The sequence below is a fragment of the Scyliorhinus canicula genome, chromosome 16 (assembly GCF_902713615.1).
Source record: "Scyliorhinus canicula chromosome 16, sScyCan1.1, whole genome shotgun sequence".
Classification (NCBI taxonomy): domain Eukaryota; kingdom Metazoa; phylum Chordata; class Chondrichthyes; order Carcharhiniformes; family Scyliorhinidae; genus Scyliorhinus; species Scyliorhinus canicula.
Window position 1 is genome coordinate 79103811 of NC_052161.1, and position 22251 is coordinate 79126061.

The 22251-nt window shown below is 46.7% G+C and overlaps 1 protein-coding gene across 3 annotated transcripts in view; it reads right to left on the reverse strand.

Moving 5' to 3' along the window:
* Positions 1 to 367: 367 nt before the first annotated feature.
* The window catches only part of eif4e1c (eukaryotic translation initiation factor 4E family member 1c), a 39642-nt gene continuing 17758 nt past the window's right edge, over positions 368 to 22251 (reverse strand). For 2 of the 3 annotated variants that reach the window (XM_038821901.1, XM_038821902.1), the window contains exons 3-7: positions 18508 to 18603; positions 17433 to 17496; positions 12865 to 12978; positions 3192 to 3331; positions 368 to 2019 (exon numbers count right to left, since the gene is read on the reverse strand). In XM_038821901.1, coding sequence (XP_038677829.1) covers positions 1905 to 2019; positions 3192 to 3331; positions 12865 to 12978; positions 17433 to 17496; positions 18508 to 18603 — 529 coding nt within the window. In that variant the 3' untranslated portion in view covers positions 368 to 1904. The remainder of the gene's footprint in view (positions 2020 to 3191; positions 3332 to 12864; positions 12979 to 17432; positions 17497 to 18507; positions 18604 to 22251) is intronic. The other variant, XM_038821903.1, reaches the window with a different exon arrangement.

A 22251-nucleotide genomic window follows, 5' to 3' on the forward strand; every position in this document is an offset into this window, starting at 1 on the left:
GAGAAGTATGCACAGAATACTCTCCTCCACTCCTTATCCCTGGGTTCAACAGCACCAGCTAGCCTATTTTCATACGTCTGGACAGTGATAGCTGGTTAACTTGCCAACTATTAGAATCTCAATTGCTGAGATAGTGGTTTCCTTCATGCAGCCATAGCTCTTCCGCAGGAACCCTGGTGAGAGATTCTCACTATATCTCAGATGAAGAGTAGACTCACTGATTGAAGATTCTGTGCATGGAGTTTATAGACAAAATGAAAGCAACAGCAAATTCCAACATAAATGTGTATTAAATCAGATATTATCAATGTTGTTAATGTGTGGCTTGAATACGCAATCAATAATGACAGTCGTGAAATCATTCACAAATCGTTCCAATATTAGCATTTATTACCAAGTTCTGGAATTCATACAATGCACAATACCAAATGAGAAAATACTGGTGATAGGATGTTAAAAGCATCAGTTTTCCTGCTCATCAGGCAATATCCCTAATTTCTAATTTTGATTTCATCTGCTGTGAAAAGCCGTACAAATCCAATCAATGAATCTCAAAAAAGGATCGCTGTTTTACATCCTTTTAAAACCTTAAAATTTAATTCACAGCAATGCTTTTAACTGTTAAATACCTTAAGAAAATAATATTTTCTATGGAATAATTCCACGTATGAACAAGGTCACCTCAAAATTCAAGTGATCAAAATAAACACAGGGCTGCAGACCAAACATTAGCAGGAATGTTTCTGGGCACTCAGGTTATCAGAGGGTTACAAAGAAATGCAGGTTATGAGTAAAAGCAGCAGTATATACTCCAAGTCGTTCAAAGTAAGTTTAAGGGGGTTGGCAGGTGAGAAAAGCACCAAAAGAAAGCCAGGCGGTTTTAATAGTGACATAATTTTGATTGGCTCCCACATTTTACAAGGGTCTACATGTTTTAGAATTCTTTGCCAACTTTTGGCAAAGTTCCTTTTCTGTCTTTTTTTCCTCCCTGGTGTCTGCTCTGCTTGTTACAGGGCTCTGAATAATTTAACACTGCCACATAAATGTAAACTGGATTATGAACATCACATTCCTGGACAGAGTTCTGGAAGGGGAAGAGAAGGACATGAGCATTAGCAGTTGGTTCCCATTCTGAATTCAAATCCAGCTTTGGGGAGAAAGTAGCAAGTTCCCACACAAAGGCACAAGTGCAGAACACTGCCCAGAGAACTCCCATCTGTACTGAGCTCAGACATTTTGGGGGGGCTAAAATAACCATCCAAACACAAGCACATCCCCCCTCGGTTAAACAGCATGATTGATCTGACTGTGCCAGATTCCACTTCCTCCCATGTAGAAGGCTGCTCCTTGATGAGCGCTTCATACAAGGAAAGACTTCGATACTGTACCTGCAGTTTGCAAATACTGCAGATTTGACAATTCAAGTTTACTAACCAATCTGCCGTTACTGTGTGCTGCTGCTCTCAACATCAACTAAAATTCAGACAGCTCTCAGCACGCAGCAAGTCTGGTAAAATCTCAGCGAAGTTTGCATTGGTGCCTGCCCTTTGCCCGTACGGAAGTGTGTGTACACACCAAGCTACCGGCAACTTGTGTTAAACTAGTGATTGGTTAGAAATGGCTATCAAAAACGGAAAACGTGCAGTCTATTCGTCAGCTAGTGTTAAATTTGAGCCCTAAATTATTTTTTTTCGATAAACCCGATGGTAAGGCTTCCTCCATCATCTTTTCATTTGCCAATAGAAACCAAACCTGACCAGCTGCAAGGATGATCTCAGAACATGGCTCATTCAGCTCCTGCTTACTGCAAGTGTCTTTGTATTTCAACAGATCCAATGTTTTAGTTCTTTTTACCCTTGTTACCAGATGAATTTCAGTTTGTTTGCTGCATTTGAGACTATTCCCTAAACTGAGAATAGGTTCTTTGTTGTGGATCCACTTTTGCTAGACGTGTCATCATGTGACTGGTAACCAATAAGAGCTTTCAAAGAAAGTCCTAAACGTTCTTTGTACAATTGCCTGTAAAATACATTTAGTTTGTTTAGAAAATAGAAACAACAACAGAGTGAAAATCAAAAGCATTACTGACATTTAAGGTGACGTGCTATTCTGGAAGAACAGAAAGTGGAGTCAGTTCATGGTATCAGCACCTGAAGAAGAGGTTAGTTTTAGACGAAATGTCTCAGAACTAAGATGCTGGGTCCCACCCAAAGTATTAATCTGTCTTTTTACCCATCAGTTGTTGACCTGCTTTTACCAGAGATTTCCAGTTTTGTCTTCTCCCTTTATCATAGCTTACCTACAGGGATGGCTTCTTTCCCCTCCATTAGACTGGCACTGGAGAAGGTCTGTAGCAGCACACCTCATTTCACATTAGCCCACCTGAAGCCTGATAAGCAGCAAAGCTCCCATTAAAGGCTCAGTTGTTGAAGGCAATGCAATGGTGATGAGCTAAACTGCACAGTAGTGCTAAAGCATGGAAACAAGCCATTTGGCCCTAGCAGTACATCTGGGTGTTCATCCCATTTACCCACCTGGTCCCTGTATCTCTTCAATCCCGTTGCTGATCCAATCTAAATTTGAATGTTAACACTTGCAGCCTCAATCAGTAACCTATAACTCTCAAGTGTCTCCAGTTCTCGGTTCGAAAATATAAATTTAAACTTGCATTTCCACAACCTCATTCTAGATCCCTCAACTGGGAACAGTCTTTGACATGAATTTTAAACAGTTGCATCAGAATTAACAAGTAGCCTGTTTTGATACAATGAATAAGGACCCAATTTTTACAAATCTCTTTGTATTTTGATGTCCTTTTAGGAGGGCACACATAGTGGGAAGATCTAAAATAGAGCAAGAGATAATGGAAAATAGATATCACAACATTTGACAAAAAATAAATAAATTTAGGAGTACCCAATCATTTTATCCCAACTGAGGGGCAATTTAGTGTGGCCAATCCACCTACCCTGCACATCTTTGGGTTGTGGGAGTGAAACCTAAGCAAACACAGGGAAAATGTGCAAAGTCCACACAGACAGTGACCCAGAGCTGGGATTGAACTTGGGACCTTAGCGCCATGAGGCTACAGTGCTAACCACTGTGCCACCATGTTGACCTGAAATCACAGCATTATACAGAACCCCGCCCCCACACCCTTTAATACAGAGGCTTACAGCATTGGCACTTACCCTATTGAAACAATTGCTTCTCTGTTTTGGCAGTTCCCTGTCCAGATTGCTATTTTGTCACCTTTCGGCCTGACATTTACAACAGCTCCGCACACCTCATCACTGTGCTCATCAAAGGCCTCCCCAATCAGGCACAGGAGCTAATGCATGGGATAGAAAGACAATGGACAGTTACATGCTGCACTCAATTTGTCCAACAATTCCAAATGTGCTGCAGGTAGCTAGGCCACCAGCAAAACAGAAAGCCTTTGAATCTCTTTACCATTATAAAATATGTTAACTTTAAAACATTCTTTCATGAGATGTTAGTACTGCTGCTATTTGTTGCCCATCCCATTTGAGGGGCATCTTGAGAAATACATGCATAGGATGGGACTAGAGGGATACGGACCCCGGAAGTGTGAAGGTTTTAGGTTAGACAGGCAGCATGGTTGGCGCAGGCTTGGAGGGCCGAAGGGCCTGTTCCTGTGCTGTATTTTTCTTTATTTTATCCCGATCACCTTTCAAAAGGTGACAATAAGCTAATGGTGTGCTATGAAACACCCAGAGGAGATTCAGGATGTTGAGACAGCTCAAAGCTGGAGAAGGAGGAGCGAGCATAGATGGCAAAGTTGGTGAACGAGATTATGTGGGTGCATAGGAGGTAATCGGAGGCCCTGGAGGTGGGATTGTTGAAGGAGAGGCAGAAGCTCAAAATGGAGTTTGGGCTGGTGTCCACAAGGAAGGCAGTGGTGCAGTTGCGGAGGGCCAGGGAGACAGTGTACGAGTACGGGGAGAAGGCTAATAGGGTGCTGGCCCACAGGTCAGGAAGCAAGTGGCTCAGAGAGAAATTGGCAGGGTGGAGTGGTATTGGACCCTGTGAGGGTGAATGGGGTATTTGAGGTGTTCTATAGGAGGCTTCATAAATCAGAGCCCCGGGAACACTTAATGGACTGGCGGAGGTGACAGAGGTCATGGTGGCAATGCACAATGCAGGCAGGGAAGTCCCCGGGCCAGGATGGCTTTCCAGTAGAATTTTATTGAAAGTTTTCGGGGACCCCTGCTGGTGAGGGCATTTAATGAGGCAAGGGAGACGGGCGGGCTCTCCCCTACTTTATCGCAGGCCTCAATATCTCCGATCCTGAAGAAAGCAGTGTGGGTCCTACCGCCCAATATCACTATTGAATGTGGATGACAAGTTGTTGGCCAAGATTCTGGCTTCGCAGATTGAAGACTGTGTGCCGGGGGTGATGGAGGGGGACCAGACGGGATTTGTAAAAGGAAGACTAACATCAGGCGTCTGTTAAATGTCATAACGATGCCCTTGGAGGGACGGAATATGGAGGTGGTGGCTGCGATGGATGCGGAGAAGGCCTTTGATCGGGTAGAGTGGGAATCTTTGGGGGAGGTATTGGGACGGTACGGGTTTGGGCAGGGATTTGTGGATTGGATTTGATCATTGTACCGGCACCGGTTGAGTGTGTAAAATTAAATTGGGTGGACTTCCAGTGGCGACCATGCTGTGAAAGGTCACACATTTAGCAGCTCCCGTTCTTGGTGGGTTTTTTTAACAGCTTTTAAGCCTGAATTTCACTGAAATTTTTTCTAACGTAAGTGGATAAAAGTGAGAGGAGGAGAAGGCTATGGAACTACGCTCAAAATGTAATCGCAAAAGAATAATCGGATACCGGGGCGTATGTTCTGAAGATGTTCGAGAAAATGATGGGGGTAGAGGAATTCGACAGGCCGTTGGAGTTGGACCGGGCTCACAGGGCACTTATGAGCAAGCCCCAGGGCCGTGAGCCCCCGATGCGATGGTGGTGAGGCTGCATCGATTCTTGGACAAGGACCGCATCATGAGATGGGCTAGGGCGACGAAAAGGTTTGTATGGGAAGAAGCCAAGATCAGGGTCTACCAAGACTTGGGAGCAGAACTTGCTAAGAGGAGGGCGAGTTTTAATAAAGTTAAAGCGGCCCTGTATGCAAAGGGAATAAAATTTGGGCTGCTCTACCCAGCCCATCTTTGGGAACGAAGAAGGGGAACTATATTTTGGCTCGCTGGAAGAAGTGGCAGTCTTTATGAAAGATAACAACCTGGGGGCAGTGAAGAGCCCCCCCGACCAGACTGGTTACGTGGAATGTGCATGGCCGGAATGGGCCAGTCAAGAGGGCCCGTGTGATCACACACTTGTGACAGTTAAAGGCGGACGTGGCCATGTTACAGGAGACACATGTGAAGCTGGGGGATCAATTTAGACTGAAAAACAGATGGGTTGGACAGGTATTCCATTCAGGATTGGACTTTAAAACAAGGGGGGGGGGGGGCATACTGATTAACAAAAGGGTGGCATTTGAGGTGAAGAAAATGGAGACAGACCCGGGAGGCAGATTTATTTGGTGAGCGGGAAACTGGAGGGAATGGCAGTGGTGTTGGTAAATATATATGCTCCAAACTGGGATGGCGTCGTGTTTGTTAGGAAGATGCTGGGTAAAATCCCGGGCCTCGACTCGCACCGGATGATTATGTGGGGTGATTTTAACACGGTCTTGGATCCAAGGATGGACCTAGGTCGGGGAAAGTATCAGCAATGGCGAAAGAACTGCAGGGGTTCATGGAGCACATGGGAGTGTTGATCCGTAGAGATTTGAGAAGTCAAGGAGCAAGGAACATTCATTCTACTCTCATGTGCACAAGGCGTAGTCCAGGATCGATTTATTAATACTAGACAAAACACTGTTAACTGGGGTAGTGGACACAGAGTATTCAAGTCTTGGGGGGCCCAATTGGGCTCGGTGAAGTGATAGATGGACTGGGGGTAATGCAATTGGGTATGGCCCCGGGACCTGACGGATTCCCAATGAAATTTCATAAAATGTTTTCGGGGCTAGTGGGACCACTATTAGTCAAGGTTTTCAATTAATCCAAGGAGTTGGAAGTGCTTCCCCCAACGCTATCACAGGCATCAATCACTCTTATCCTGAAGCGAGACAAGGACCCGGAGAGCTGTGGATCGCACAGACCAATTTCCCTTTTAAATGTAGATGCTAAATTACTGGCAATGATCTTGGCCACCAGAAAAGAGTACTGTGTCCCGGAGGTAATAGGTGAGGATCAGACGGGATTTGTGAAGGGCAGGCACCTGACATCCAATATTAGACGGCTTCATAATGATATAATGATGCCAGCTGAGGGGCATGAGGCTGAGGTGATAGTAGTCATGGACACGGAGAAGACTTTAGACTGGGTGGAGTGGACATACTTATGGGATATTTTAGGCAGGTTTGGGTTCGGGCAGGGATTGTGGACTGGGTCCAACTGTTATATCAGGCCCCGGTGACAAATGTGAGAACCAACCGAACCCAGTCAGAATATTTTAATCTCGGGAGAGGGACAAGGCAGGGATGCCCGCTCTCCTCATTACCGTTTGCCCTGGCCATAGAGCCTTTAGCAATGGCCCTTAGAGCATCAAGTGCGTGGCGGGGGATAGTGAGGGGGATTGGTGGAGTACAGGGTTTCTCTCTATGCGGATGACTTGCTACTTTATGTTACAGAGCCGGTTTTTTTTTTGGGGGGGGGGGGGGGAAGATGACCGAAATCATGGAGGTACTAGGAAATTTTGGGTGATTTTCAGGCGGCAAGCTGAATATGGGAAAGAGCGAGATGTTTGCGATCCAGACACGGGGGCAGGAAAGGAGACTGAGGGAGTTGCCTTTTAAAGTGGTGGTGGAAAGTTTTAGATATTTAGGGATTCAAGTTGCTAAAGAGTGGGGTGGCTCCACGAGTTAAATCTGGGCAAAGCGGTCGACCAAATGTAAAGGGATTTCCACAGATGAGACATGCTCCCGCTGACGCTAGTGGGAAGGGCCCAGCGGTGAAGATGACAGTCCTCCCAAGACTGCTTTTCTTTTTTCAATGCCTTCTGATTTTTGTCCCAAAGGTTCTTTTTTAGAAAAATAAACGTGGTGATTACAGGTTTTGTGCGGGCGGGGAAAACCTCGAGAGTAAACGAGGCACTCCTGAAGCGAGGTCGCAGAGAGGGAGGTCCTGCTGTTCTCGCTGGCTCGGTACTCTACAAGCCCTGTGGTGGTGGCAGCCCTAAGTGTGTGGGGGCAATGGAGGCAGTACATGGGATTGGCATCTGTGTGGTCTCCGATTTGTAACAATCGCCGGTTTATCCTGGGGAGGCTGGATGGGGGCTTCAGAAGGTGGCAGCAGGCAGAGATCGAGAGATCTGGGGATTTATTTATCCAGGAGGGCTTTCCGACCTTGAATGCACGAGAGGAGGAGTTTGAACTACCATTGCGGGAATGGATTTCGATATCTTCAGGTCCGGGACTTTGTCCGGAGGCAGGTCCCAAGCTTCCCTCGCCTCCCCCTGAGGGGACTACAGGATAAGGTGATGTCAAAAACTGGGGTTAGAGAGGGGAGGATTTCAGAGATATACATGGAGTTGATGGAGTGGGAGGGGGGGGCCCCGATCAGGGAGGTAAAGCGGAAGTCGGAAGAGGAGCTGGGAAGAGAGCTAGAAATGGAAAAGTGGGAAAAAGCCTTGAAGAAAGTCAATTCATCCTCATCATGTGCCAGACTTAGCCTGATCCAGTTCAAAGTGGTCCACAGGGCCCAAATGATGGGTAGCCCGGATGAGCAGGTACTTTGAGGAGGTGGAGGATAGATGTGGGCGGTGTGGGGATAGCCCGGCTAACCATGTGCATATGTTCTGGGCATGTCCGTAGTTGAGGGGATTCTGGCAGGGATTTGCGGGCGTTATGTCAGAAGTCCTGGAAGGGAGGGTAACCCCGAGTCCAGAACTGGCAATATTTGGGGTATCGGATAATCTGGGGGCCAAGGAGGAAGGGGGGGGGGCGCTGTCCTGGCCTTCTCCTCCCTGGTGGCCCGGTGACGGATTTTGCTGGGATGGAGGGACTCGGGGGCCCCCGAAGTCAGGTGTGTGGGTCAGTGATATGACTGGGTTTGTCAGCCTGGAAAAAAATCAAGTTCGCCTTGAAAGGATCTACTCAGGAGTTCGCCCAGAGATGGCAACCGTTTATCGACTTCTTCAAACATAATTGAAAGTCAGCAATAAGGAGGGGGCGGGGGGGGGGGGGGGGGGGGGGGAGGCATGGCAATGTTAGATAAGGACGGGGAACCCAGTATGCGGGTAATTAGGGAATAGGGTGTGGGCAGTAGGGGACATTGTTTTTTTTGCGTGTGTCAGCCCACGCGGGTTTTCTTTTAAGAAATGTTAATGTGTTAAAACTGTGAAAATTACAAATGCTTCAATAAAATATTTGCTAAACGAAAAAAAATGAATTGGGTGAGTTTGGGGTACTTTACGTTGTACCGTGGGACGGGCCGAGATGCCCACTCTCCCTGTTGCTTTTTGCCTTCGCGATAGAGCTACTAGCAATGGGGTTGGAAAAGGATTGGGGGGGGGGGGGGGGTTGCATAAGGTTTCGCTATATGCAGATGACCTGTTGCTGTATATATAGGACCAACTGGAAAGCATTGGGAATATTATGGACATTTTGGTGGAATTTGGCCATTTTTCTGGGTGCAGGTTGAACATGGGGAATAGTGAGGTCTTTGCGTTGAGGCGAGGGGCAGGAGGGGAGGCTGGTCGAGCTGCCGTTTAAGGTAGCGGGGGCCACTTTCAGGTATCTGGGCATCCAGGTGGCGCGGGGATGGAAGCAATTGCACAAGTTGCATGTGGCGTGGCTCGACTGGTGGAGAAAATGAAAAGGGGGAGTTTAAAAGGTGGGATGTGCTTCCTTTGGCGTTGGCAGGGCGGGTGCAGTCCGTGAAGGTGACTGTGCTCCCGAGCTTTTTGTTTGTATTCCAGAACTTCACGATTTTTATCTCCATGGCCTTTTTTAGGGAAGTTAACACATTGATTTTGGGATTTCTTGGCCTTTTGGCTAAGATGAGCCTGGGATCAGGTGTAATACCTGGATCTGGGATGGATGTCTTGTGGGACCATGAATTGGATTCAATTGGAGCTGGTTTTTGCAGCAGGTAAGGAGCTGGATTAGGGGTTCGCCGCTGTCCACACAATGTGGCCAGTACGGTAACATAGTGGTTGGCACAGTTGCTTCACAGCTCCAGGGTCCCAAGATCGATTCCCGGCTTGGGTGACTGTCTGTGTGGAGTCTGCACGTTCTCCCAGTGTCTGCATGGGTTTCCTCCGGGTGCTCCGGTTTCCTCTCAGTCCAAAGACGTGCAATTTAGGTGGATTGGCCATGCTAAATTGCCCTTCGTGTCCAAAAAGGTTAGGTGGGGTTACTGGGTTATGGGGATAGGGTGGAGGTGCGGGCTTAAGTAGGGTGCTCTTCCAAAGGGCCGGTGCAGACTCGATGGGCCGAATGGCCTCCTTCTGCACTGTAAATTCTGTGAAATTTGTGGTAATGAAGATGCTGTTGGAGCGGGGACGGGGAACAGGGGAGGGGGGACCGGCCTTGCCAATTTTAATGAATTATTACTAGGTGGCAAATATAGCCATGGTAAGGAAGTGGGGGGAGGGGGAGGAGTCGGTATGGGAGCACCTTTGTGTAAGCGTACTAGTTTGGGCCGTTGTTGACGGCGCCTCTGCTGTTTTCGCCAGTGTGCACTCCACAAGTCTGGTGGTAGTGGCGGCCAGAGGGTGTGGGGACAATGGTGGCAGCACTTGAGGCTTGAAGGGGCCTCGGTTTGGGCTCCAATCTGTGGGGCTCACAGGTTTGCTCCAGGGGGACTGGAAGAGGGTTTCAGGGTTGGCGGTGGGCGGGTGTCGAGTGGTTCGGGGATTTATTCGTGGGGGGCAGCTTACCGAGCTAGGAGGGACTGGTAGAGGAGTGCGAGTTGCCCAGCGGAAACAGGCTCCGATACTTACAGGTTTGGAATTATATGACAAACATGTGCCGTCCTTTCCTGATCTGCAGCCCCCAGGAGTTGTTGTATAAGGTGCTGTCGAAAACAGAGGTTGGAGAGGGCAAGGTGTCAGAGATATATAAGGAATTGATGGCTTGGGTGGCGCCCCGATAGTGGGAGGAGCAGCTGGGGGAGGGGGTTGCTGGAGGCTCTGAGGAGGGTAAATGCATCCCCTCTTTGTGCGCCAGGCTGAGACAGCTCAAATTTCATCTGCACAATTCCATTAAACACTTCAGGACAGACATCACATGGAGAAGGTTCAGAGTAGAGCTCCCTGCACACTGTCTCACAAGGCACTGCAGAACAACATTCAAGTGATGATCATCCAATCCTCACGCTGATCATTCATGAGATCCAAGATTGCCAATGTTTCTAAATGTCATAGAATTTACAGTGCAGAAGGAGGCCATTTGCCCATCAAGTCGGCACTGGCTCTTGGAAAGAGCACCCTACCCAAGGTCAACACCTCCACCCATAACCCAGTAACCCCACCCAACACGAAGGGCAATTTTGGACACTAAGGGCAATTTATCATGGCCAATCCACCTAACCTGCACATCTTTGGACTGTGGGAGGAAACCGGAGCACCCGGAGGAAACCCACGCAGACACGGGGAGGATGTGCAGACTCCGCACAGACAGTGACCCAAGCCGGAATCGAACCTGGGACCCTGGAGCTGTGAAGCAAATGTGCTATCCACAATGCTATCGTTCTGCCCAGTCATTCAGTAGATGCAGGTTACAAAACTAGAGTTCAGTTGAGATAGTCCAAAACCAGTCACTCAGACTCCTCTCTGTCAGAGAAGACACCCTGGATTTATTTGGTCCTTGAAGTACTGATCCCAACCAATGCCACTCTTAAATTTATACAGATGGCTTCATTGCTGCCTGGTGAATATCTCAGACTTTCATTCAATGGAACAGATTTATTTTCAACCTGCGTCTTCATATATCTAACAGAGAAATTATTTTATCTCAACCAATTAAATATTAACTTTATTATTATATCTTAAAAAAGGAGGACCAGGAATGATAGACCAGTTAGCATAATGCCAGTGATAAGCAACCTAATGGAATTATTTTGCTCAAAGATATAATAGAAAAACTTTTAAAAACCAAAAATGATAAAGGATAGCCAAGGCAGATCACATTTGACCAGCCTGACTCAATTCTTTAAAGCATTAACTGATAAAATAGATAACGGTAATGGAATATTCAGATTTGTGCTCAGGAATTGGAAATGCAGAGGGCAGCACGGTGGTGCAGAGGGCAGCACTGCTGATTCACGCGCCGAGGTCCCAGCTTCGCTCCAGGCTCTGGGTCACTGTCCGTGTGGAGTTTAAACATTGTCCCCATGTTTGCGTGGATTTCAACCCCACAACACAAACGATGTGCAGGGTAGGTGGATTGACCACACTAAATTGCCCTTTAATTGGAAAAAATGAATTGGGTACTCTAAATTTTTTTATTTTTAAAGGAATTGGAAATGCAGGGGCAGCATGGTGGCACAGTGGTTAGCACTGCTGCCTCTCTGCGCCAAGGTGCCAGGTTCGATCCCAGCTCTGGGTCACTGTCCGTGTGGAGTTCACACTTTCTCCCCATGTCTGTGTTGGTTTCGCCCCCACAACCCAAAAGATATGCAGGGTGGGTGGATTGGCCAGGCTAAATTGCCCCTTAATTAGAAAAATGAATTGGGTACTCTAAATTTTAAAAAAATAATTTGGAAATGCAATTGCGTTCACTCCTGGCTCTGGATCACTGTCCGTGTGGAGTTTGCTTAATTGCAAAAAATGAATCGGGCACTTTAAATTTATAAAAAATGGAAATGCAATTACAATTTCTAGGCACAGCTACAAATTGGGGAAACAGTTCACCAGAGGAGGATGGCAACAAAATACAGAAATAGAAGAATAAACTTGCAGAACAGACGTGGAAATTCAATATAGATAAATGTGAGGTGGTACATTTTGGTAAGAGGAATAAAGAAGTTATGTACTCCTCGGAAAGCAAGTTGATACAGGGTAGAGAAGCAAAAGGAATCTACGGGTGCAGATACACAAATCGCCAAAAGTAGCAACCCCCGTCAATCAAATCATCAAAACTGTAAACCAAGCACTGGCGTTCTTTTCCAGAGGGATAAAATTGGAAAACAAAGAAGTTACGTGAAACTTGGAAAGAATCTTGGTTAGTCCCGACTTGGAATATTGTGCACAGTTCTGGTCTCTATGCTTTTTTTAAAAAAAAAATGAATACCCAGTTAACTTTTTCCAATTAAGGGGCAATTTAGCGTGGCCAATTCACCTAACCCACACAAACTTTGGGTTGTGGGGGCGAAACCCAGGCAAATACAGGGAGAATGTTCAAACTCCACACTGACAGTGACCCAGAGCCAGGACCGAACCTGGGACATTGGCGCCTTGAGACAGCAGTGCTGCGCTACCGTGCTGCCCACCACGGAGAGTATTGAGACGAACAGCAAAGATGCTTTGAAGGCTGAGCTAAATAAACACGAAAAGAAATAACAGGATATGCTGACAGGGTGAGAAGCTCATATGGAGCATATATTCCTCAGCACAAAACAGGTGGATGAAAAGCCGGTTTCTGTGCTATAAACGTCAATATCACTACAAAACTGTATAACTGACCCATTTATTTTGTTCCAGTACCAAGGTTGGCAGGTTTAAAAGAATACAAGCCAATTACAGTCAAGCTCAAAATTCTGGACTCTACAAGGGTTGCCCAGATTGTAGTCTACATGGCAGGATTTATTCTCCAAGAAAGCATCAATTACCGTTTCCAGCCAATATCTGTCCAAGTCATTGTGCCTCTGTTGCTTGTTAAGTGTCATTAGCCACCTTCCTCCTTTTTTATTTTTATCGTCTTCCCACATCGGTTTAATACCATCCTGTTAAAATAGCCGCATGTAAATGAACTGTTTGTATGATTTCACTGATAAAACGGTGCATTGGCAGGAAGCACAAAATGAAACAACATTTCCCCTCATCCTCCCCAAGACCTGTCCCAGTCTTGACGCTCGAGCCATTTCAATACAAACTATTCACCCAGAGTAGTTTCAACTGGTAACTTCTTCCACGCATTTTATTCAAACTTGTATCAAAGTAGGTTACAGCAAATAAACACCGCAGGAAACATTCTTCCCAAACAAACATCCCCCACCTTTTCTTAAACTCCCCTGCTGAACCCCTTAACTCATACTTGATCTTCTCTAACCGCAGGAAGTCGTTCAGGTCACCCAACCATGCTGCTACCCCTGTGGCGATGCCAACCGCCACTCCAGCAAAATACATTGCCGTGCAGTCAGAGAGGCGAAGGCCATGACATCGGCCTTCCTCCTCTCCATGAGCTCCGGCTTCTTTGAAACCCCAAATATCAGCACCACAGGATCCGGATCCACTCCCTCCTCCACTATCCTGGCTAAGACCGCGAACACTCCCGCCCAGAATCTTTCCAATTTTTCACAACCCCCAAAACATGTGTGTGTGATTCGCTGGCCCCCGCCCACACCTCTCACACTCATCTGCTACCCCCTGAAAGAACCCACTCATTCTCGCCCGAGTCACATGAACCCTGAGCACCACCTTGAACTGTTATCAGGCTCATCCTTGTACAATAGGAGGTCCCGTTTACCCTTTGCAGTGTCTCACTGCATACTCCCCAATTGATCTCCATTCCCAACTCCGCTTCCCATTTCTCCTTGATCTTCATAATCCGCTCGCCTCCCTGCTCCCCCAGCCACTTATTTATATCCCCAATTCTTTGCTCCCCTTCCACATCCGGAAGCAGCAGTCGCTCCAGCAGGGTGTATCCCAGCAATCTAGGAAACCCCTCCCAGACCTTTCGTGCAAAGTCCCTAACCTGTAGATACCTGAACTCACTACCCCCTCAGCAGCTCTACCCTCTCCCTTAGCTCCTCCAGACTGGTGAACCCTTCCTCCAAATACAAATCCCTCACCTTGACCAGCCCCACTTCCCTCCACCTCCTGTATACACGATCCATTCCCCCCTGGCTCAAACCCATGATTTTCACACAGCTGCGTTAGCCCCAACATCCCTTCCACCCTAAAATGCCTCCTCAGCTGATTCCATATCTTCACCGTGGACTGCACCACTGGGCTCCCTCAATACCTACTCAGAGCCATTGGCAATGCTGCCGTCACCATAGCCCTCAAACTAGACCCCTTACAAGATTCCTCCTCCATCCTAATCGACTCTATCCCTTCTCCTTCCCTCCACCGCCGCACCTTGTCCACATTCGCCACCCAAAAATAATGAAGCAAGTTTGGCAATGCCAACCCCCCAGCCTCTGCCTCTGTAGCAGGGTCCTCCCCACCCTCGGCATCTTCCCCACCCATACAAAGTCAGAGATGATCGTGTCACTTTCCGAAAAAAGGCCTTTGGTATAAAGATCAGGAGAGCCTGAAAGATAAACAAGAACCTCGGCAGAATATTCATTTTCACCACTTGGATCCTCCCCACCAACGTCAAGTGCAGTGTACCCCACCTCTTAAGATCATCCCTGGCCTCCTCCACCAGCTTCATTAAGTTCCACTGATGGAGCCCCGTCCATTCCCTCGCTACCTGAATCCCCAAGTACCTAAACCTATCCCTCGCTACCATAAATGGCATCCCCCCTAAATTAGACTGTTGTGCCAGCTCATTCACCGGGAACACCTCGCTTTTCCCTACATTCAGCTTGTATCCCGAGAACCCTCCAAACCTCCCCAACAGGTACATAATCCTTCCCATACTCTCCAACGGATCCGAAACATACAGCAAGAGGTTATCGGTATAGAGCGACGCCCGATGCTCCCTCTGTCCCCTGCCAGTCTGCTGACCCCCTGAGAGCCAGCGCCAACAGCAGTGGCGACAGAGGGCACCCCTGCCCCGTACCCCTGTGTAAGTCAAAGCTTTGTGAGCTCGTATCATTCATCCTTACCCTCGCTCTTGGCGCTACATACAGCAACTGCACCCATGCCACAAATCTCAGCCCAAACCCAAACCTTCACAAAACTTTGAACAAGTATCGCCACTCCACCTGATCAAATGCTTTCTCTGCATCCATGGACACACCACCTCCGGTACCAGAGTTCTCGACGGATTCATCACCACATTCAACAGCTGTCTTATCTCGCGAGATGCCTGTCTTTCACAAAGCCTGTTTGATCTTCTGCAAACACCCCCAGGACACAATCCTCCATCCTCCCCGCCAACAACTTCGCCAATACTTTCACATCTGTGTTCAATAGTGATATGGGTCTATACAACTCACATTCCACTGGATGCTTCCCTTTTTTTGGGATTTGTGAGATTACTGCCTGCTTCATCGTTTCCGGCAACTCCCCTCCTCCAGTGCTTCAGTAAACGCCCCTAACAGATGTGGTGCCAGGTCCGCCACAAATTCCTTATAAAATTCTGCCGGGTACCCATCTGGCCCAGGGGCCTTCCCCGACTTCATACCCCTGATACTATCCAGCACCTCCCTCAGACCCACGGGCGCCTCCAACGCCTGCCTCTTTGCTTCCTCCACCTGGGGAAATTCCGGCTCATCCAGAAACCACCCCATGTCCCCCTCCTGGGTCTCCCTCATCAAGTTCCAGGTAATACTCTCTAAATGCCTCATTTATCTCCCTTGGCTCTGACACCACATCCCCGTCCCGGATCTTCAATATTTCCCTGGACGCATACTGCCTCCACAGCTAGTGCGCCAGCATGCAGCTTGCCTTCTCCCCATACTCGTACTGCACCCCTCTTGGCCTACATAGTTGCCCTACCGCCCTCCCCGTTGTCAGTCTGCCATATTGCCCCTGCAACTTTTTCCTCCTCACCAATCCCTCCACGGTGGGCACCCTTGAATATTCCCTGTCCAAGTCTACTATCTCGCTCACTAGACGGTCATGTTCCGCCCTCCTTTCCTTATTCGCACGAACCGTAAATTAGATAATTTCTCCCCGGACGACTGCCTTCAGTGCTTCCCAAAAAATGCCCACCAACACCTCCCCATTCTGATTGAACTCCACATAATCCCTAATCGCCAACCGCACCGTATCACAAAAACCTCCATCCGCCAACAACCCTGAGTCAAACCTCCACCCCGGCCTCTGCTCTCGTCCAGTACTGAGCCAAATATCCAGCCAGTGGGGTGCATGGTCCGAGATAACTATCCCCGCATACTCTGCCCCCTCCACCCAAACCAAAATCTCTCGACTGACTACAAAGTAATCAACCCTCGATTACACCTTATAGACATATGAAAAGAAGGAATACTCCCCCCTGGGTTCTGAAAGCGCCATGGATCCACCATACCCAACCTCTCCATAAACCCCCCCAGCACCCTTGCCATTTGTACCCTACCCATCGACCTGGGGCTCGATCTATCCACCCTCAGCTCCAGGACACAGTTAAAATCTCATCCCATGATCAACTGGTACACGGCCAAACCCGGGATTGCTGCCAGCAACCCCCTCATAAAACCCACATTATCCCAATTTGGGGCATACACATTTGCCAACACTACCTGTGCCCCTTCCAATACCCCACTCACAATCACATATCTTCCACCTGGATCCCTCACCTCCTTCGCACTCACGAATCCCATTTTTTTGCTCATTAAAATCGCCATATCCCTCGATTTGAAATCAAACCCCGAGTGAATAACCTGCCCGACCCACCCTTCCTTAACCTAACCTGGTCCTTCACACGGAGGCGTGTCTCCTGCAAAAAGACAACCCCCGCTTTCAAGCTCCTGAGATGCGCGAACACCCGCGACCATTTAACCGGCTCATTCAGTCCCCGGACGTTCCACGTTACCAACTTTACCGGAGGCTTGCGCCTCCAATCTTGGCCACGCTACCTTGGCTCCTTAATTGGAAAAAAAATAGTTGGGTACAATACATTTTTTTAAAATGATCTTGTTGAACAGCGCCGCAGATTCGATGGGTCAAATGGCCTACTTCTGCTGATATGTCTTATGGTCTCTTACAGTGCGCTGATTTTGGAGTTGAACTGCCCACAGCAATGAGCAACTCTGGGAGCCACCCCATACACTCAATGAGACATATCAACCTTTGGTTTGATCACCAACTTGTGCGGAGCAAACCAGAAGCTGCAAAGTCCTGTACTCAATTGAATTCTGTGCACTCACAAACTGATAGCGCACATATTAAAGTGCACATATTAAAGTAAAACTGTTTATAATTTTGTTAATAGATCTGATTCCATTTGATTTGCCTCCCTATATGCTCCAGGAAGTGAATCCCATCAAGAATGATTCAAATTATTACTGCTGTTTCTTAGTACAAAATATCACTTTTGCTGTCAAACTTGATAAAAATCTCTCACCTTAAACAGGCAATAATCACACCCAAACAAAAGTTTACTGGGCTGCTGTATATGATTATATAACCTATAGAAAGAAAACAAATGTTAAATAAAAATAGCAACAGTACCCAGAATAATATCCAGTGTCAGTGCTTTGCGTAAACTTATTCCCATGTCCTGAAATTTGTGGTCTTCTCTCTTCATGCATCACAGATTCATGTAAGCTTTCTTCACACCTTGCGCAAGCAGCTTCAATGAATCAACCACTGATTCCACAGGACCCTCTCCTGTGCTGTGCCCTTTAACTGATCAGTTATCTTAAATCCCCGGTGTCTATTCCACGTTGCTCATCACATTACCATGTACTTCTCCACATTAACTCCGGCATCCAACGCATTATCCCTCCCATTTCCTGTTAGAAGTTTCATCATCTCGAACATGATGCTCACTAATGCTTTACCCACAACAGCAGAAATTATTGGGACCATAGTTCTCTGGTTTGTAGCTTTGTCAATCCTGTGGCACTAATCCGGTTAGCCAAGGACTGTGGCAGCAACTTGCCAAATTTTTCTGTAAACTATTTCAGGTGCCCTTGTAAGAAATCCATTTGGGCCAAGTACTTTGTCTCTCTTTAACCTCCTTCATCCATCAGTTGCCACCTTATAAGCAATATTACTGTAGAGCAATATTAGCAACAGGGGAAATAACAGTAGTTGTAATGGTAAAGAAGATTGCAGATTGCATGGCGCTCCCTCTCAGTTTATTGGGCAAACCATGGCCAGTGAACTATTGAATCGAATAGATAGACAGCCTGCGCTTGCTGTCAGCTGAACTCAGCATACTCTTGCAGAGAGAGGATTCAGCCAGCCTTTTCCCACTGTTCAGGAATCCCCTACCTGAAGCCTGTCCCTGCCTATTCCGGAGATCACAGCTAACCTGTATCTCAACTCCATCTACCCATTTTACTGCTGTAATCCTTAATACCCTTTGTCCAACAAAAAAAACCTCGCAATCTCTCCCTTTTAAATTCTCAATTCACCCCCAACCTCAGCAGCTTTTTCGGGGGGAGTTTCAGATTTTCACAAATCATACTTACGCCCAAAAGTCTTCAACAGTATCAAATTTAGCAATAAGTCGCAAGTTCTCTGTCCAACCTTTGGTTTTATCGTTTTTAAAATACCATAAAGCCCATCTGCAATGGAAAGTGATAGAAACAGTAAGAATCCAGAAACTTCAAGATTATTGTATCATATTAACAGGGGGTCAGAACCCTACAGACACTAGCATCAGATTAGCAAAGAGGCAGAATCCTCAAGGACTCGGTGTCAGATTAACAAAGAGACCACATATTTCAGGGATCAGTGTCAGATTAACAAGGAGCCAGAATTCTCCAGGGCTGAATGTCAGATTAATAAAGTGCAGAGTTTTCCAGGGATTAGTGTCAGATTAACAAGGAGCAGGAATTCTCCAGGGATCAGTGTCAGATTAACAAGGAGCCAGAATTCTCCAAGGATCAGTGCCAGATTAACAAGGAACGAGAATTCGGCAGGGATTGCCAGATTAACAAGAAACCAGAATTCTCCAGGGATCAGTGTCAGATTAACAAGGAGCCAGAATTCTTCAGGGATCAGTGTCAGATTAACAAGGAGCCAGAATTCTTCAGGGATAAGTATCAGATTAACAAGGAGCCAGAATTCTCCAGGTCTCCGTGTCAGATTAACAAGGAGCCAGAATTCTCCAGGTCAAATTAACAAGGAGCCAGAATTCTCCAGGGATCAGTGTCAGATTAACAAGGAGCCAGAATTCTCCAAGGATCAGTGCCAGATTAACAAGGAACGAGAATTCGGCAGGGATTGCCAGATTAACAAGAAACCAGAATTCTCCAGGGATCAGTGTCAGATTAACAAGGAGCCAGAATTCTTCAGGGATCAGTGTCAGATTAACAAGGAGCCAGAATTCTTCAGGGATAAGTATCAGATTAACAAGGAGCCAGAATTCTCCAGGTCTCCGTGTCAGATTAACAAGGAGCCAGAATTCTCCAGGTCAAATTAACAAGGAGCCAGAATTCTCCAGGGGTCAGTATCAGATTAACAAGGAGCCAGAATTCCCCAGGTCTCCATGTCAGATTAACAAGGAGCCAGAATTCTCCAGGGGTCAGTATCAAATTAACAAGGAGCCAGAATTCTATAGGGATCAGTGTCAGATTAACAAGGAGCCAGAATTCTCCAGGTCTCCATGTCAGATTAACAAGGAGCCAGAATTCTTCAGGGATCAGTGTCAGATTAACAAGGAGCCAGAATTCTTCAGGGATCAGTGTCAGATTAACAAGGAGCCAGAATTCTTCAGGGATCAGTGTCAGATTAACAAGGAGCCAGAATTCTTCAGGGATCAGTGTCAGATTAACAAGGAGCCAGAATTCTCCAGCGATCAGTGTCAGATTAACAAGGAGCCAGCACCTGGCCATCTGTAGCACCCAGGTTAACAGGGGCTGGTTTTGCAAGGGAATCAATGGAATTTCTTGCCTTTAAATCCTGAACATATATTTTACTTTATACTGTAGACCTTTCTTGTAATGTTAACCCTTTTGCTCTATAAAGACAAGTGGCCTTGCAGTACACTACGTTTGCCAATTCATTTTCACCTCATTCCCATGTGAAGAGTTGGGGCCCAATGCCACAATACAGAACAACCTGTCATTTATCACTAAAGTGGATTCTCAGGGACATTAGTGTGGGTAACAGAGGAAAACATACTGTGACAATGTAAGGTTGGGTAAGGATGAATGAGAATAAGAAAGTCTTGCTACAATTGCTCAGGGCTTTGGCGAGACCACATCTGCAATTCATTGTGCAGATTTGGTCTCTGCATCTCAGGAGTTCTATATTTATACTAGAGCTAGTACAGGAAAGGTTCACGAGATTGGTTGCTGGGATGGGAAGGTTATCTATCCTGTGATGAGAATGGATCGATATTCTCTGGTGTTAAGAACAAGAGGTGATCTCACTGGATCATACAGAATTCTGAAGTTTTGACAAGATTGTTTCCCCTGGCTGGAAATCTAGAACATGATGGAATAAGGACCTTTAGGACTGAGCTAATGAGGAATGTCTTCACACAGAGGGTTGTGAATATTTGAAATTTTCTACCCCAGAGGGCAGTGGAAGCTCCATCGTTGAATATATTTAAGGCTGGAATAGGCAGATATGTGGTCTCAGGGAATCAAAGGATATGGATAGGGGGCAAGAAAGTGGAGTAGAGGCAGGAGATCAAACATGATTTTTTTTTTTGAATGGCTGGGTTGTGTAACATGTGCAAATTATCACTGTGGAGGGTGGGATAATGGACGAAACCATTCAAATAGGGGCTGGTTTAGCTCACCAAGCTAAATCGTTGGCTTTTAAAGCAGACCAGCAGCACGGTTCGATTCCTGTACCAGCCTCCCCGGACAGGCGTCGGAATGTGGCGACTAGGGGCTTTTCACATTAACTTCATTGAAGCCTACTCGTGACAATAAGCGATTTTCATTTTTTCATTTCATTTCAAATGTACAACAGGAAAGAGGAGAATTTGAGGAAGCAAGGTTCTGTTGGAAGAAAATTGGCAGGTCAGGTATACTTTTTTAATGTGGGGGTGTCCAGAACCACGTGTCACGGTCTGAGAATATGGGGTAGACCATTTAGGTCAGAGACGAGGAGAAATTTCTTCACTGAGTGGTCAGCCTGTGGAATTCATTACCACAGAATGTATCTGAGGCCAAAACATTATATGTTTTGAAAAAGCAGTTAGATATAGCACTTGTGGCAGGGCAGTACGGTGGCACAGTGCTTAGCACTGTTGCCACGGCACCAAGGACTCGGGTTCGATCCCAGCCCCGGGTCATTGCCTGTGTGGAGTTTGCACATTCTCCGTGTCTATGTGGGCCTCAGCCCCACAACCCAAAAGATGTCCAAGGTAGGTGGATTGGCGATGCTAAATTGCCCTTTAATTGAAAAATAAGAATTGGGCACTCTACATTTATTTTTAAAAGATTTAGCACTTGGGGCAAAAGGGATCAAAGGATACAGGGAGGCAGGCGGGTTTAGGCTTTTCGAGTTCTCCAGGGCTTGGTTTGGCATGGATGTTAGGGAACTTGGGGAAATAAATAGCGATGTCTTGTGAAATGTACATATTACAGAGAAGGAGGTGCTGAAAGTATTAAAGCGCATCACAGTAGACAAATCCCCGGGACTGGATGAATTGTATCCCAGGATGTTGTGGGAGGCTAGGGAGGACATTGTGGGTCACCTAGCAGAGATATTTGAATCGTCGACAGCCACAGGTGAGGTGCCTGAAGATTGGAGGGTAGCAAATGTTGTGCCTTTGTTTTCGAAGGGCTGCAGGCAAAAGCCTGGGAACTACAGGCAAGTGAGCCTAACATCTGTGGTGGGTAAGTTGTCAGAAGGTATTCTGAGAGACAAGATTTACAGGCATTTAGAGAGGCAAGGACTGATTTGGGACAGTCAGAACAAATTTGATTTGAGTCTTTTGAAGGGGTAAACAAGAAGGTAGATGAGGGCAGTGCAGTCAACGTTGTGTGCAAGGACTCTAGTAAGGCTTTTGAGAAGATATCACATGGTAGGTTGTTAAATCTCACGGGATCCAGGGTACGTTAGCCAATTGGATACAAAATTGGCTTGACAACAAAACACCATGAAGATGGTTGTAGAGGGTTGTTTTTCAAACTGAAGGCCTGTGACTAATGGTGTGCTTCAGGGATCAGTTCTGGATCCACTGTTATTTGTTACTTATATTAATGATTTGGATGAGAATTTAGGAGGCCTTGTTAGTAAGTTTGCAGATG